The 17,451-nt window shown below is 63.3% G+C and overlaps 1 protein-coding gene across 1 annotated transcript in view; it reads right to left on the bottom strand.

Annotated features, from left to right (window-relative positions):
- PTCH2 (patched 2) overlaps positions 1-12,704 on the bottom strand; it is a 47,851-nt gene extending 35,147 nt beyond the window's left edge. Inside the window, exons 1-2 of the mRNA XM_074962366.1 lie at positions 12,600-12,704; positions 10,842-11,034 (exon numbers count right to left, since the gene is read on the bottom strand). Coding sequence (XP_074818467.1) covers positions 10,842-11,034; positions 12,600-12,704 — 298 coding nt within the window. The remainder of the gene's footprint in view (positions 1-10,841; positions 11,035-12,599) is intronic.
- Between the last annotated feature and the right edge of the window lie 4,747 nt (positions 12,705-17,451).

The raw sequence follows: 17,451 nt of genomic DNA, 5'->3' as shown, positions 1-17,451 counted from the left end.
CTGTGTCACACATGATATCACGCCTTTGGGCCTCCAGCACCACGGGTGGCAAGTAAAGCCCCCCATCCTGCCCCTTCCACATACACCCCCCCCACCAGAGCCCAGAGCCCCACCACCACGGCCGCTGGCCCCTGCCCCAGGCTAGCGCCCTCAGCCCCAGAGCACCGGGAGGGTGGGGGAACGGCCCAAGCTGGGGCCAGCACACAGGGGGAGCCACAGAGCGGGAAGCAGGAAGGGGGCTCTGGGGGCGGAGCATGGGTGGGGCCACACCTGGCTGTTTGGGGCGGCACAGCCTCCCCCCGCCTACGATACCCACCGCCCATGTCCAGCCCCTCACAATGACACACCGTGACATCATGACCCCCCAAGAAAGGGTGGGGGGCAACATGCTGGGCTGGGGCTCCAGCAACCTGAGTTCAATTCCCCACTCTGCAACTCTGGGCAAGTCCCAGGATGCGGGAGCACGTGCGCTGTGCCTCAGTTTCCCATCAGTGCAATGGGGCTAATAATCCTGCCTTTCTCTGTGTAGCCTGGGAGCTCCTTGTCGGCAGGGTCTGTCTGACCCTAGCACAACAGGGCCCTGATCTCAGCGGGGACCAGTAGGTGCTACTGTAATACACCCAGTAAGGCCCCCACTCAGAAACGGCCCTCGTGTGTGCATGCACCGGTCTCTGGGGTATTTCCCATGCCCGTTGGTGGGCAGGAGGCCACGCGGTGCCATGCACAAGGTTTAACAGCCTGGCCGAGTTAAATATGACCATCTCCTCCTGAGTGCACGCAACCCTGCCCCTGCCAGGGCCTCTGGCATGGCACCGCCAACCCCAGGGAACGCCCAGTGTATCGTGCCCCACTCCTGCAGCCAGGAGCAGCCCCACGGCAGTGATGGAGCAGCCCAGCCCTTCCCTGCCCCGGGACAGGCCCCAATTCCCTTTGGGGCTCAGCTATGAAAGCTGACGCAAGGGCAGGGGGGCGAACGAGAGACGTGGCCTCCCCCCAGCCACGGCACTCACACACACACGCGCCTGCACGCTCTGACTCAGCTCGCTAGCCACGGCCCCGAGGGCTGCGATGCACGCAGGCCGGGGGCCACCTTCAAAGTGTTGTGGGGCGGATTAGCGGGATTAGGGAGCGGGTGAAAGGAGCCGTGCTGCTTCGGAGGAAGTCGCTCCGAGGGCAGGCTAAAAGAGCCATTTTTACCTGGCCCGCCTGTGGCCACCAGCCTCGCCTGTCACAACACGGCTGCGGGGGCCCCCCTCTGCCCCACAGCCCCCGTGCCTGGGGGGGGGAGGAAATACAGCCAGTTGGGTGCCCGGGTGGGCACGGGAGGATGAGTGGCTCGCAGCCCCCTTCCAGTGCCTCCCCTCAGACCGCCCCAACAGGGAGTCTCGCCGCCAGCAGTTGGGGGTCCCCCCGACAGGCGGAGAAGACCCCAGGCTGGGGGATAAATTCTGCGGTTTGTGCCCCCCACAGACCCTTCTCTAACAACCCCGGCCCCGCAAAAGCAGGTTCTCCAGCCGCCTTTCCAACCAGACAAGGCAAAGGGCGACCAGCTTCCCAAGCCAGCGGAGAAGCCGGGCCCCTGGCCCGGCCTGTGTCGATCAGAGCCAAACAAATATCTTTATGACTCGAAATCCCAAGGGCTGGCTTCTGGGGGTGGTGGCGGGGGAGGGAAAAGACCTCTCCTGAAGGAGCTCCCAGAGCCACGGCCAGGGATGAGGGGCAGCACGACCCCCCAAAATATGGGGGGGGGGAGAGTCGGTTGGGAACCATTCACTGCTAAGACTCCTGTCAGCACTGACATAAATTTCCACTGGTGTTGGCATTTAGGCCCTGGCTATTTCCATATGTATAGGGCTGCCTGGACTAATTATGCTAATCATCTCCTCTGTCGGGCGCTGTGAGAAATGGCTGCATTAGGCACTCCACTGCTTGCGAATGTGCCCTAATGCGGGGCTGACACATACATTCATCCCCCGCTGAATGGGGGAATTTTTCCACTTTGCTGCCTTCATTCAGGCACGAAATGAAGGGTTTGAACTCAGACCACTTTTCCAGGCCCGAGGAGGAAGCAGAGAATAAAACTCTTCTCGGCCCCGCTCCCTGCTGCCCCCCCACCCCCCCAGTAGAAAACACCAGACACTAAAACGCTGCTGTCCACAAAATTCTTGCTGGGCCTTTAAACAACAAATCAGCAAATTTTCCGTCCATCACAAGTGATCAACGGGTCACTCGGGAGGGGTCGCAGGGAAGAGAGCCAGGAAGATACTTCCCCCCACCATAAGAAAAAGAAGCGATTTCTGCCCCCACGCAGCTTTGGCACACTGAGCCGGGCTCCAACTTTGAGCTGGCTTCAGACAAGAAAGCGCCTTTCACAGCCAGCCCCGGCTGCAGGGAGAAGATGCTTCGGAGCAAACGGCACCGCGGAGGGAGCAAACAAGGCCGATATATCAGCGAGTGGAGCAGGCTGCGGGCGTGCTGGGGGGCGGGCGAGGCGAGGGTCTTCCGCTCGCTGCCTGAATGCAAACCCGGCTCCCTCTTTTGCTGGTGCGGAGAACGAGGTCTGTCCGCAAGGGTCTGGGCTAGCCTATGGGTCGCCCCCTCCCCCCCAAAAAAGAGCAGGGCGGGGGGAAGGAGGCCGAGTCAGCTGAGCTACGACACCGTGACGCAAAGGAACCAGGGCAATGCCCTGGCCGAGGGCAGCAGCAAAGTGGCATCCACAAAAAAGTCCGGAGTAAAAGTGATCTTGGGATGCCAGGCAGAGGTGGGCGCCCCTGCCAGTCCCCTCTGCATGGGGCAGCCCACGGCAGGGGGAGCAGACACGCCAAGGCAGTGGGACCCTACCAAGCACAGGCTCCAGTCAGTCAGACGTCCCCTCGCCAGCTCTAAATGGCCGCAGGATTTTGGGGGGCGCCCAACTTGAGCCATCTCCGCGGGCGAGAGGTTCACAGGGCAGCTGCACAGCGCTTCCCGACAGAGCGGCCCCCGCGGCCGCACCGCGCCCCAGCTTGGGCTCCCCACGCCCCTCTGGGAAACGGGGCCTGCACACAGTCTCCCCACTAGCTCTGCCGCCCCCGCCCGACTCCTCCGACCGCAGCCAGGAAGCGGCTGCCAGGGGATCCGATGCGACTGCCCCGGCTTGGTTTCCCGTGACCTCCGCTCCCCGCACCGTCCAGCGACAGCCCTGATGGTCTGTAGCCCCCCCCCCCCCCCAGCGCTGCTCCCCCTCCCCAGGCTAGCGAGCCGCAGCATCCACAGACGCTCCCCTCCCCCCCACGCACACACTGCTTGCCAGCTGGCTCCGGTGGGCCTGGATTCCAGCAGCCCGGCTGATTTCTCGCAGCGCCTACACCCCTCCTCCCGCAGGCCGGCTCCTGGCTCGGCCGCTAGCACCCCCAGCGCCTCTCTGGAGCCTGCCATTCGCCAGGAGACCACCCAGCACTCCCGGTGCCCACCCAGGAACCTTTCACCCCCAGCCTCCGCTCTGCAGACGCCACCGCTCCTCTCCCACTGGATTTCCTCGCCCCTGGCCCAGCTGGGAGCAGAGGCCAGGGCGCAGCTCCCGGAATGCGCGCAGGCCCCCGAAACGCCTCCCCAGTCCCCCCACGCTGGCCCTTTGACAAGTGGCTTCGTCTGTCCATTGGTTTTCCTCTTTCAAGTGGCACTGTTTGGAGATGGCAGGTCAGCTCCAGCCGGATCCCCCGGGCCCCGTCGCCCAGCCCCGCCCCCCCAGCAAGCTGAACGTGCCTAGGGGCTCATCCCCCCTCCTGCCAGCTCAGTGCATGCCGGCGCGGTGCGGACGTCTCCCAAGCAGACAGCCCCGTGGGCCAGGCTGGCTCTGCCCAAAACCAGGCGCTACAGAGAGGCCAGCGACTCCTGCCACAGCAGGCCGGTCAACAGGCCACCAGCGCCAGCCAGGGCCGGGCCTGGCACTCAGGGTCCAACAGCCTAGCCGCTGAGCGGGGCAGATGGTACCAGTCCTCGGTGCGATGGGGCCAGCACGCACATCAGCCTCCAGGGGGCGCTGCTGCCCAGGAGCTCGGGGGGGGGGGGGGACCTGCAGGTGGGATCTCGGTGAGGGCCGCTGAGCACCTGCCAGACAGCTTCCCTCCAGCATCTGCTACCCACGGCTACTCCCCAACTTTCCTCTGCCCTCCCCCCACAGCTGCCTCCCTCCCCAGCCTGCTCTCTCTTCCTTTCCCTAAGTCCCGCCCTGCCCTCCCCAGGCTGATTCGCCTGCCCCCCTGGTCCCACATACCAGGGGGCTTGGGGGGCAGCGAGCCCCTCGCTTTCCACAGTCCTTCCACCGGGGACAGGGAGCAGGGGAGATTCCCGCACGCCAGGTGGCTGCTCCAGTTAGAGGCTAACGCAGCTTTCCCCTGACCCAGCCCTCGGCCCCATAAATCAGCCCCAGCCCAGCCCCCTGGCCCTGCAAACACACTCAGACGGCCAGGAACAGCTGCCAGGTGGCCGGAGGTAACTCAACACTCAGCCGGGGGGGGGGGGGGGTGTGTGTGTGTTCAAAGCCTTCAAGAAGCTAATCGCTTTAAAGGCACCTAATTGAACATTTCCACAGGCGATCCCAATTTACGGGCGCCGCCGTCTCTTTTCCCATCGCCCCCGTTGGATCAGGCCGGTCAATAACCCCTTCTCCAGCATGGGCACAGCCTGTATGGCCCGGGCCTGGGCTGGTTTCCATCTCTCAGCCCCTCTCCATGGGCCACCCCTCCTGCTTCCAGCGGCAGCCGACACCCTGCCCCGGTCCCTCCCTCTTCAATGGTCCCGATCCCGCCGGCCTGGCACAGGAGACGAGCTCTCAGGACAGGCTCCGCCCTGGGAACGGAGCAGGCCCCGCACAGGCCGGCCCGCCCCGGGGAGGAAGCGGCTGACGGCGGGCACCCTTGCAAGTCTGACGGTAGCTCAGGAATCGGGCAGGGGCAGCAGAACGAGGGCAGAGAGCTTATGGGCAGAAGGGACCCCAGGCCATCGCATGTGACCTCCTGGACATCTCAGGCCACCGTCACCGCAGCAACCACAGGGTTACAGCCCTCAGGAGACTAGACGGTCACTTGCCACAGGCAGAGAATGGGCGTGGGGGGGGGAGAGGGAGCGCCCCAGTACCCGAGGCCCCCCCAGTGTAGGAAAATGATTAGGTGAGAGACACCCAGATAACCTGGCAAGTGACCCACACCCACACGCTGCAGAGGAAGGCAAAAAAATCCCAAGGTCCCTGCCAATCTGACCAGGGGGAAATTTCTTCCTGACCTCACATATGGCATGAACCTGTGGGAGAGAGTGCTCGCTGCCACCTCAGAACCCTGACCCACCCAGCCCCATGTCCCATCTCCAGCCAGGGACAGCTCTGAGGAAGCAGACAAAAATCCCAGAATGCATTGGGGGAGGGGAAATCCCTTCCTGACCCTTGCCAGTGGGGATCTGAAACCCTGAAGCATGAGTGTTGGGAACATAAGCCACAAACTGGAAGTGAGCCCCAGGGCTGCTGAGCCGGGCCCCCACCATCACAAGCGGTCCCACCAGAGAGTCATGCTCGTATGTATCCTGCCCTCTCTTCAAACTCATTATGTTGGTTTGCCCCCCACAACTCCTGTCCAGAGGCTGTTCCAGAACCTGGGCCTTCCGACAGGGAGAAACTTTCTTCTAATTCCCAGCCAGAATTGGCCCCTGGCTGGTTTGTACCCATTTGTTCCTGGGCCAGCACTGCCCTTCAGCTTAACGAGCTCGTCCCCTCCCTAGCTGGTGTTTACCCCGGGCATGTTGCGAGAGAGCAAAGCTCAAGTCCCCTCTCAGCTCCCCTAGGCTCCGCTCAGTGGCCAGGCTCTCAGTTCTCTGATCATCCTCACAGCTCTTCTCTGCACCAGTCCCAGCCTGGGGCAGGCTCCACACAGCAGCTGGATGTGCGGCAGGGTCGGTGCTGTATGCTGGGGCCTGCCTGCTTCCTTCCCCCATGGGCCCATCCCTGCCGTCACCTTCTGGAGAAGCCCAAGGCCACAGCAGCCAGTAACACATCCTGGGGCGTGGAGCCCCTTCCCAGGCTGGGGGCTTGATCAGTTGCTGCTGTGGTCCGTGGCTCCCCTCTGCCTCTCCCCTCTGCCTGCCATAGGCGTGCTCTGGGCAATGCTCTCCTGCGTGCAGGGCAGCGGGTAGCTAGCTGCATTGTCAGGGAGCCAAGTGCTGGTGCAAGGTACCCACTGACAGGACCCGCGAGCCCTTGGCTTCTCCACAGGCCACTGTAAGCTTCCCATATAGTGCCCCTGGCCCGCGGGACTTGAGGGAGAGAGGGGGACTTAAGCCACCCTGGCCTATTCTGTCCTCAGTCTCTCTACTGAAACTGCTCTAGGTCTGCTCAGTACCCACTGTGCTGGCGGCTGCTTTGGAGACGGACCCTTGGCATCCCCATGCCCTGGCCAACATCCAATCCCAGCCCCTCTGTCACCAGTGACCCGGATCCACAGGGAACTGCAGCTCTACTCATAGGCCGAGCGCAAAGGCCCCCGGTTCTGACCAGCGACAGAAAAGATCAGGGACTTCAGCTGACCCAGCTCCACCCCTGTCTTGGACCCGGACTAATCTGCTCCGGCCTTTCCTCTGCAGATGATTTATCATTTGCCCCACAGAGATACAAGCAGCAGCTGTCCTGAGCTGTCTTGTACCGGAAAATCAAACCCAGCCCTTCCCAGGACAGTGAGACCCCTCGCTGCCACCCACGCCGGCCCCACTCCTCGGTGTGACCCTCTCCATCCTGCTCAACAGCACATGTAGCCCGAGAGGCGGGAGCTGGGCCAAGCCCCTGCCACAGATCTAGCCCCCATGCCCACTTGATGAAGAGGTCAGCCCTAGCTCAGCAGACTGATGGGAAACCCTAGGGCATGGGGGTAGGACCGGCTGACGGAAGAGCTAGACGTGGCCAGAGTCCCTGTGGGAAGGGCTGTGTCATTGCCCTGCTGGGAACCAGGAGCGAAAGCTATCGGCACATGCTGCCCTTAGGGAGCGGCACACGGCAATGCCCGTGGGCAGAGTGACCTGCCCAGGCACTGACCGGGGCACAGAGCTTGGCTGCTTGGAGGTGTGATGGCAAAGGGATCCCGGGGGCAGCTGTTAAACACAGTCATAGGACGTAAATGGCGGGGCTGGGCCCAGTCACCCCTTCTCTGCCCTGGTTCCTGACCTGGGCACAGTCCTACGCAAGCATCTCGCCCTGGCCTCCTCCTCTGGGGGCCCATCCATGACCCCTAGAGAGGAGGGACAGCAGCAGAGTCTGGCAAACTCCTCTCCTGGAATGCCCTGGCTCCTGGGTCTCCATCCCACACACCCCTGCCTGGCTCCCTGGCAGCAGAAAGGGCACCAAAGCCAGAAAACCCTGCAGAGCAGATTTCCCTGCACTGGGGGCTTCCAGTAGGACATGAATTCCGGCCTCCCAAAACCCGCTAGCCAAGGGCCCAATCCTCCAGCCACCGCCGGGGGCGAGCCAGGCACGGACTGCCAAGGGGCTGCTGTACAGGGCGGGAGGCAGAGAGGAGCAGCTCTGGTCAAGCGCAGGGCGGCTACGTGCAGGCTGTGGGGGCTAGCAAGAGTCTGACCCACATCCCACGTTAGCACTGGAAAAGTTACTGCGGCCTTCATCTGCACCCAGGGCCCAATCCTGTCCCCGGTGAAGTCGGTGGGGTGGCAGGGAGGTTCTGATGAGCGACGTCGGTAAACGGGCCAGTTTGATCCTGCCGAACCAGAACAGAGCCAGATCCATGCCCAAGCACCTGCCATGCCCATGCAAACACCCCGCCCGGCAACGTCAAGGGGCCCTCCAGGACCTCTGCCACCAGAGCCTTCCCTCGGGTCCGACACACGGCCCAGCCCTGAGCCAGGGGACACTGCAGCCGCTCGGCCTGCTCCGGATTCTCCAACAGCCCTGACACCCTGTACGGCCCACGGGCAGGACACAACACTGGGCCCCCCTTTGCACGGAGGCCCCCCATCTACCCATCACTGAGCACCTGCATGCTCAGCACTGGCCAGAAGATCATGCTGAGCCACTGCCCAGAGGAGTTCAAAATCTCGGGAGCACAGATCTGACCGCACAAGCTCGTCTCCGCCGGGTGATCATCTCACAGCCAGAAGGTTCACACAGCGTCGGCAAATATCACCCAGTTAGTGGCAGTGCTTGGCACTACCATCTGCCCATTCAAAGCACTGGGCAGATGCCACTTGACACCTCCTCGCAGTGTGCTACCAAGCCGGTGAAGGTTATCATCTGCATTTCACAGGTGGGGAAACTGAGGCACAGAGGGGCTGCTGGAGCTGCCCAAAGCCCAGCAGGTGAGTCAGAATTGGACCCTGTCTCCTCAATCCACGACCGTTCCTCTCACCCACACTGCCCATTGCACGCCCGAAGCGCCCGCAAAGCCACCGCCATTGCTCAGCGCGCGAAACAACATCCAGGCAGCACAAAGCGGCCTCTTGGGTGAGCAGGAGCCAGGCCAGCCCCTGGGACATCCTATGGCACACAGAGAATCTCAGAACAACCACAATCCTGGGCTTCTATGTCACCTAAAACTCCCCCCGTGCGCTGAGATCTCACATGGAGCAGCATGAGCTTCCAGCAGGACAGCTAACCATGTCAGCACACCTTGATTCAAAGCACCCCTCCCCACGCATCTCTACTCCCCATGCCCCACTCTTCCCTCCCACCCACCCCCCTTGGAGACTCGCAGGCCAGCTCTCATCCCCCCCAGGAACCCATCTGAGCTCCTGGGGCCTTGCCCCATTCAACAGACACCAGTCCCGAAAGCTGCCGAACCCAAGCGAAGGAAACCCCACGGGGTACGGCCTCGCTTTGCAGGCGGATAAAGGCGGGGGGGGTTTTCCCGTCTTTAAATGCTGAACAGCTGCAGTTTGGGATGGATCTATTGTTTTTGCCACAGATCTGTGTAATGCAGAGGAAGGGCGGGGGGAGGAGATACGACCTCGCCTCCTTGTCTTAACAGCCGCGCAGACACCCCTCTTCGCTGTGTGAAACAGGTGTGTAAATTTTACTGGCACTCACGGCGGGGTGGGGGGGGCTCTTTTAAAGTAAAGTGGCTTCTATTGTTGAACAAAATCCAGGAGTAGCTGAGGACCACACATGAAGCCGGGGGGTGGGGAGCGCTGGAGCTCAAAGATGGCTGACACCACCGGAGGGTGTGAAGGTCCCACCCGATGTGGCCTCGGAGAGGGGCTGCGAGAAGAGAGGCCAGAGACCCCGAAAAAGGGAAAGTCCTCCCGGAGCAGGAGAAGGGAAACTCGGAGCGCCCGGCAGCCGCGGGAAGAGTGCCGAAATCCAGGCTGGACTTATTCATAACAAAGGAATCATTTTTATCAGATGTTTCCACTAGGAAATGAGACTTTGCTCTCCTCTGCCCCTTGCTCTCAGCTGTTTGTGTTCTCACTGGATTCCCTGCTCCCTCTTCCCCCGGGGGGCAGGCACACAGGCCCCGAGCCAGCCCCTAACTGACAGCACTGTCAGAGGTTTCATTCTCTCCTCCAGCAGCATCTTCCCGATTTTCAGATCAATAATGCAATCTCGGAAGAGGGCGGCTCATTCGTGGAGGGAACGAATTTAATTACACGCGCCTCCACGGACACCCGGACGCGCATCGACCGCGATCCGGACCCCTCACAGAACCCAGCGCACCCACCCTGGCATGCACGCCCATGCACCCCCCACCCCAGGAAAGCACTCCCGTTTATATGCGCACCCAAGGGTGCCCCAAAGCTACCGAAACCTTGGGGGATGCACAACTTCATCGGTCACCTCTCCCGCCTGCCCAACTGTCATCCGAGCGCCGGGAGCTGCTCTGGGAATGCCAGAGGATTCAAGGCAGCAAACATTTCCATCGGGGCCGTGCATTGCTCTACCAGTGTTCACACCGGGGTACGCGTGTACGATCATGTCTGGACATATATGTTTGCACGGGTTCATAGGCTGACGCACATGCAGCGTTGGGCTCCGGCTTTATGCATTTCTCTTATGCCACAGCCAAGGTGTCAAAGCTGAGACCGAAGTGAAGCAGAGGGTGGGTCATGCACGTTCACATACGTGTTGGTATGTACCAGGTGGCCACCCACCCCTTGGGAGGGCGCGTGTAGGATCCCGTCAGTAACGCTCCCGGAGCGGCTCAGAGCCGAGCCCGGCTGGATTCTGGTTCAGCAGCCCAGGATCATACATTCCCTGCCTACACCAGCCAGGATTTCCTCCTACACCCACGGGGCACGGAGATCCCCACTATAGCGCCCAGACAGCCCCGCCCCCCCAGCGCCCTCCCGCCCCACTGCGCCCAGACAGCCCTGCCCCCCCAGCACCCTCCCACCCCACTGCGCCCTCTCACCCCCCCAGCTCCCCCAGCACCCTCCCACCCCACTGCACCCTCTCACCCCACCCTGCCCCCCCAGCCCCACCCTCATAGACTATCAGGGTTGGCAGGGACCTCAGGAGGTCATCTAGTCCAACCCCCTGCTCAAAGCAAGACCAATCCCCAATTTTTGCCCCAGATCCCTAAATGGCCCCCTCAAGGATTGAACTCACAACCTTGGGTTTAGCAGGCCAATGCTCAAACCACTGAGTTATCCCCCCCCACAGCGCCCAGACTGCCCTGCCCCTCTGCCCCCCAGCGCCCAGAGAGCCTGCCCCCCCAGCGCCATCCCGCCCTACTGTACCCAGACAGCCCACCCCCCCAGCGCCCTCCCGCCCCACAGCGCCCAGACTGCCCCGCCCCTCCAGCGTCCTCCCGCCCCACAGCGCCCAGACAGCCCCAGGCTGCTGCCCCCCGGTGTGAGCGGCCCCCGGCTCTTACCTTCCACCCACAGCTGCTCCAGGTCGGTCTCGATGGCGGCGGCCCGGAGCCCCAGGGCCAGCGCGCCGAAGAGCAGCAGCCCGGCGAGCAGCACCTTGCCGCAGTGCCGCTGGATGCGGCAGCCCAGCGCGAAGAGCAGCGCCTGGAGCCGGGCGCGCAGCCACAGCGGGGCCCTGGGGCCCCCGGCCTCGCCCTGCGGGAGAGGGGCAGCGTTACCCGCGGCCCGCCCCGGCTGGCCCCCGCCCCGTGGGGCCGCCCGGGGGGGCCTGACAGGTGCTCGCATCACCCCCCACCCCAGCTCTGCCTGGGCCAAGGGGCAGCGCCGCGGGAGGGACCCCGAGGATCCCCTTTCCTCGCAGCCCCAGGGGCCTGCCTCCCCTCCCCCCGGGGGTGTCCTGGGGGGCAGGGCGCCCCCTGCGCTCAGCATCCCCCGCCGCTGCCTCTGCCCTGCGGGACGAGCTTCCCCCAGCCGGCTCCTTGCGCCCTCCCCCCACTGCCCCCAGGCTCCCCGCGTCCGGCACCCTGCCGGGCCGGCTCCCTGCGCCCCCCCACTGTCCCCCAGGGTCCCCGCGTCCCCCACGCTGCCGGGCCGGCTCCCTGCACCCCCCCTCCGTGCCCCCCAGGCTCCCCGCGTCCCCCACCCAGCCGGGCCGGCTCCCTGCGGCCCCCCCTGAACCCCCCAGGTCCCGCACCCTGCCGGGCCGGCTCCCTGCGCCCCCCCTCACTGCCCCCCAGGCTCCCCGCGTCCCGCACCCTGCCAGGCCGGCTCCCTGCCTCCCCCCCTGCACCCCCCAGGCTCCCCGGGTCCCGCACGCTGCCGGGCCGGCTCCCTGCGCCCCCCCCACTGTCCCCCAGGGTCCCCGCGTCCCGCACCCTGCCGGGCCGGCTCCCTGCACCCCCCCTCAGTGCCCCCCCAGGCGCCCCGCGTCCCCCACCCTGCCAGGCCGGCTCCCTGCCTCCCCCCCACTGCCCCCTAGGCTCCCCGCGTCCCCCACCCTGCCGGGCCGGCTCCCTGCGCCCCCCCCTGCCCCCTAGGGTCCCCGCGTCCCCCACCCTGCCGGGCCGGCTCCCTGCCTCCCCCCCTGCACCCCCCAGGTTCCCCGCGTCCCCCACCCTGCCGGACCGGCTCCTTGAGTCCCCGCCTCCTGCACCCCCCAGGCTCCCCCCGTCCCCCACCCAGCCGGCTCCCTGCGCCCCCCTCCTGTACCCCCCAGGCTCCCCGCGTCCCCACGCACCGCTCCCCTCCCTGCTTCCCCCCAGGTCAGCTCCATCCAGCCCTGACCCTTCCTCCCCCGGCCACTGGCTCGGGTCAGTGACGGGGGTGCGAGGTTCCGCGGGCTCCCCCAGAAGCGCCCCCCTCCGGCTCCGCGCAGCAAGGGTTGGGGAAGACCTGCTGGCCGCAGTGTGTCACACGTTCGGGGGGGCGCCGGGAGGCCCCAGGGGGATGCGACCAAGGGGCGAACTTCGCCCCAGATGGGCCTGGGGCAACTCCCCGGCACCCCTCCAGCAAACTCACCCCCGGATCCCGGGGGCACCGGCCGGGCGCCGCGCCAACCCGGCAAGGAAAGGGGGGCCGGGAAACCGAGCTCCCGGAACCGGCCGCGGCACCGCCAGGGCGCACGCACCTCTCCAAGCGGCTCCCTCCCCAAGCTGCCCGGGACCAGGGCGGGAGAGATTTTAGGTCCCCACCCTTGGCCGCGGCCGCCCCGTTGCCGTGTCCCCGGGGGCTCCGTGGGACGGTCTCTGCAGCCCCCTCACCTTGGAGATCCCCTTCAGCGCCGCGGCGGCGTGGGCGCAGCCGGCTCCCCGGCCCGGCGGAGCTGAGCTCGGGGCGCGCTCTCCAAAGCGGGGCTCCGAGGCCATGGTCCGGCTCCAGCGGGGGTCGAGCGAGGACGGGCGGGGACGGCGGAACGGCGAGGGCGGTAATCCAGGGGGCAGCGGGCAGCATCCGAGGGCTCCGCTCTGCTCCGGGGGGCCCCTGCCAACATTATGTGGCCAGCCCCGGGGCCATGCGAGCGGGCCCCGTGCGCCCTCCGGCAGGGCTGCGCGCTACCGCGGCGTCTTGAAGCGCCCCGGCGTGCGGGGAGACCCAGAGCGGAGCCACACGCAGCCCCCCACAAGCGCGGGGAAAAGCCCCCCACAAGCGCGGGGAAAAGCCCCCCACAAGCGCGGCGGCAGCAGCCGATCGTCAACTCTCCCCCGTGCGCCTCAGATCCTGTCCCACCAACATTTGGAGCGAGCCGCAGCCTCCCTTCCAGATCATGAAGGGGGGGGGGGGGGTGATGGGAATGCGCTCCGGTTCCCATTGGCTAAGGAAGAGGCAAATTACTTTGCAAACATCTCCTATTATTAGCTGCTAAGCAACAGCTCACCAAAGTGGAGACGAGGGAAGACCACCCAGGCAGCCCCCCTCGCTCCCTCCCTCCCGCAAATCAATGAGGGCAGAGACTGGAGAAGAAAAAACTTCACTAAACACAGGAATTCTGCTCCAGAGCCTTTCAAATGCTCCAGCCTTCCCCAGCTCCTGGCCTGCCTCTTCTATTTATTATTGCAAGCGGACATGGCCCCATTGAGACAGCTGCAAACTGTCCCTTGCAAGGAGGGGAAGGGGGAAAAAACCAAACATTCCCCCCCCCTTAAACTGGAATTTCGGGGGGGGGGTTGGTTTGAAAGAGCCCCTGGGCTTGGCACTGGAGTATAATTGATTTCAAAAAGAAACACTAGGAAAGTTGCAACAAACCAGCACAAACAGAAAGCCAGCAACTCTCCCCCTCCCGAAGGCCTGGGTGAGGGGGTGGCACAGGAGAAGCCGTGGTCGCAGGCCCGGAGGGAAAGCTGGCTGGCTCTTTTGGGAGTTTTGCAGCCAATTTAGGGGCACAGACCCCCTGGCTCAAGGAAACACAGCACCCCACTTGCAAGTGGCTCTGGTGGGAAAATGGACTATGGGATTCCCGTGCCCCCTCCCTCTCACGCCCTGCGCAGGGAAAGTGGGGGGCTGCCCCTTCTAGGGACAGACCCTTTGCAAAACGCAGCTGGAGCCTCCAGCACCCACGAGGAGAGCGAGTCCTTGTCCTCAGCCCACTTGAGTAACAGCAGTCCCCTGCCCCCCCCCCGCCATTAGGGTGGGAAAGCCAGGGGGCTGCACCATGCAAAGCAGAGCCCCCCCAGTGCCAGATGTTGTGGTCAGCGCCCTCTGCAAGGCTTGAGGCAGGGAGACGGAAAGGAAGGAAGAAAAGGGTGTGGGGGCGGGGGGAGCCCCAAAGGAGCTTCATTACTGCGAATAAATGACGGCTTAGACCCCTCCCGGCCCAGCTGCCGGGCTGCGTGAGAAGAGACACCGTGATCGGAGCCGCATCTGACTAAGGGCCTACCCGCTGAGGACAGGCAAGGCACTGGACCCCCCTTGGAAATGCCCCTTTCCCCCTCGCTCGTGGACCCGAAGTGCCGCCCCCCGGGAAGGAGCAGTTTTGAGGCCAACCTGCCATCTACTGCTCGATCAATTGGTTGCACTTCTTCCGGGCGGTGCAGAGGGCTCCCAGCCAGCTGCCGGGGCCCAGGGACTTTCGACGTGAGCCCCAGCGGCCCAGCCCTTGGACCCGAGGGGCAGCGGCTGCAGGCAAGTCCTGAGCCATTGGCTGGGCCCAGGACTGGGAGGGGGTCAGGCCCCAGGCCCACTGAATCCAGCGTCGCCTCTTGGACAGCGGACAGCGCCACATGCCAGGGAGGGGGGTTGTTAGAACCCACCCGTGGGGCCCAGCTGGTCCCAGAGTGTGAACCAGTTAAACCCAAGCCCTGCCCCTCCCCTGGGGGCAGCTCCCCGCCCTGCGCCACCCCACCCCACCCCACCCCACCCTGCAGTGACTGGAGCATTTCATCACCCCCCCACATTCTGCTAGGGGAGGTTGCCAGATGGACACAATCCCCCCTAGTGGTGGGGGCAGCTGCTCTGCCCCCTCTCCCCCCATTCCATACCTGGGCCCTGAGTGCTGGTGTCAGATCCCTCGTGGCCGGCAGCCCCCTCCACCTGGCTTGCTCCAGGCCGCTTGGCCTCCTCTGTCCGTCAGCCAGCCAGGAAGCAGCCAGGGTCTGGGGGGCAGGGCATGGCGGGGTTTAGCTGGTCTGCAGCACCTACTTGTCCCCTTGACCTTGGCTCCACCCAGGACTGAGGTGGTAGCTGCGCAGAAGCTGGCCCTCCGCCATCTCCTGTGGGACGCATGCATGGCAGCGTGTAGATCACCCCGTGCTCCCCGACAGATTCCTGGGGGGCTGCTCCTGCTCTCCACGGCGTCCCATGGCCGAAAGCCCAGCTCCCCTGGTGGGCTGCAAGGGATTGGGGCTGGTTTGCTTCTCTTACTGGGAATGTCAATGACCCAACTCAAGCCAAGCAAAATGCAACCCAATGCCACAATGATGGGCACCAGTAGATAATGCCTGCAATTCCTTCCTTCCCTGCGAGAGTGCTGGGCTGGGCCCCACAGCCTCAGACCCACGGTGCACCTCCACCAGACGGTGGCAAACACCAGCTGCAAGGAACCCCCTTGTGGACAAATCTGGCATAACCTGCCCCCAAGAAGTTGCTTCCTAACCCCCCGAAGCTAGCAACCGGCTAATGCCCGAAGCCTGATGGGAAGCGCGGCTGCACCCCGGCCACAGAAGCGGCTCTGCCGGGAACCCTTCCGGGGTCATCGGAACAGATGGCTCTCAGATCCAGAAATATGATTTATTCTGTTAGAAAAGGGACAGAACCAGCTCAAGGCTGCTTCCCCGATGTCACTGCGATGGGACGTGGCCAAAGGCTCGCTTGGCAAATGGGGCACAAGCAAACAATATGGCTTTGAATACGGCTAAATGCAAATGTATCCATCCAGGAACAAAGGCTGCCGGCCACATGTACAGGACGGGAGACTCTACCCTGGGAAGCAGTGACCCTGAAAAAGATGTTGGGGGGCCTGGTGGCTACTCTGCTGAGCCTGAGCCCCCAGTGGGACACTCTGGCCAAAAGGACTAATGCCCCCCTGGGGGGTATAAACAGGGGGATCCCCTGTAGGAGCAGAGAGGTTGTTTCACCTCTGGACTGGGCACTGGTGTGACCGCTGCTGGGGTTGTGTGTATAGTTCGGGTGCCCACAATTCAAGAAGGATGGTGATAAATTGGAGAGGGTTCAGAGAAGAGCCAGGAGAAGGATTAAAGGATTAGCGAACATGCCCGACAGTTGCAGATTGAGAGCTCAGTCTATTTAGCTCCACAAAGAGATGGTTAAGGTGTGATCTGATTGCAATCTACAGCCCTACATGAGGAACCAATATCTAATAATGGGCTCTTCAGGCTAGCAGAGGGAGGTATGACATGGGCCAGTGGCTGGAAGTTGAAACTAGACAAATTCAGACTGGAAATAAGGCATATATTTGTCATGGTGAGAGTAATTAACCTCAGGAACCATTTCCCCCCAGGGGGGCATAGCGGATTCTCCATCACTGGCCATTTTTCAATCAAGACGGGCTGTTTTTCTAACAGATCTGTGCTAGGGATCACGCTGGGGGAATAGTCTCTGGCCTGTGGTATCCAAGGGTCAGACTGGATCAGCCCAATGGTCCCTTCTGGCCTTGGGTTCCATGAAGTCCCCTTCCCCAGTCGAAATGATCGATCTGGATGGAAGAGGAGCGTCCCCCAATTCTACACAGCAGCATGTGGCCTCACAAACTTCCAGAGACACAGGGACTTGGCATGGGATCTCATCAGCAGCGCCTGGCTGGAAAGGGCCGGCAGAGGGGCGCATTAGAGACCTTGACTCTTTGGTGCTGCGGAGGCTGAGGGGAAAGTCCTCTGTGTCTCCATCTGCAGCCCCAAGACCGTGGAGAAGACACAGGAAGTGGGATAGGGTGGGGACTTCGATGCACACAGACATTAAGAGGTGAAGAGGATGTATAGCCCTGGCACATGGGGTCTGGGCCAGAGCCGCCCCTCCACCCCCCCCCCCCCCCCCCAGCAATCTGGTAAGGAGCTTTATTATGAAACCATCTTGGAAAGAAAAAATAATCTCAGCCCCTCCTTTGTCAGGGTCCTGCTTTGCAGAGACACAATCCTACTCCAGGATTGTTTCATCCAGAGAAAGAAGAGAGACATCCTTCCTCCTTGGTTTCTGCCCCAGGCAAAAGCAGCCACTCTCTGATTTAAAGCCCTCCAGTTCTGTCTAGTCAAACAGAGCTCTCTCTCTGTCTCCACACTTCCCGGGCTCCACCATCCGAGGTCCCTCGCCAGCTTTTTGCTGAGTTCCATGGTGCCTTAGTTATTAACCCTGAGCACTGATAAGGTGGAGGAGCAGGATCTGGAAGCCCAGGAGAGCCGTGAAAAGCTGGTTTCCCGAAGGAGAACTCCAGAAGATCTGGGGATGTGCGGAGAAGCTGCAGGACATGGAGAGAGATTCAACCAGCAAATTTCTCCCCCTTTGTCCTCCCTCCTGGAACTTGGGTGGGGGTGGGGGGGGGGGAAGAGATGGAACGAAGTCACCCAAAAGGGCAAGGGGGAGACAAAGCTTGTGCCATCCCTCTGGGAGTGGCCCTGGGCCCAGCAGAGCTGTGGTAACCCCGACTCGGGCTGGCCAGTGCAGACT

Source organism: Natator depressus, chromosome 8 (genome assembly GCF_965152275.1).
Source record: "Natator depressus isolate rNatDep1 chromosome 8, rNatDep2.hap1, whole genome shotgun sequence".
NCBI classification, from domain to species: domain Eukaryota; kingdom Metazoa; phylum Chordata; order Testudines; family Cheloniidae; genus Natator; species Natator depressus.
Note: the sequence above shows the minus strand (reverse complement) of the source record. Positions and strands in the feature narration are given on the sequence as shown.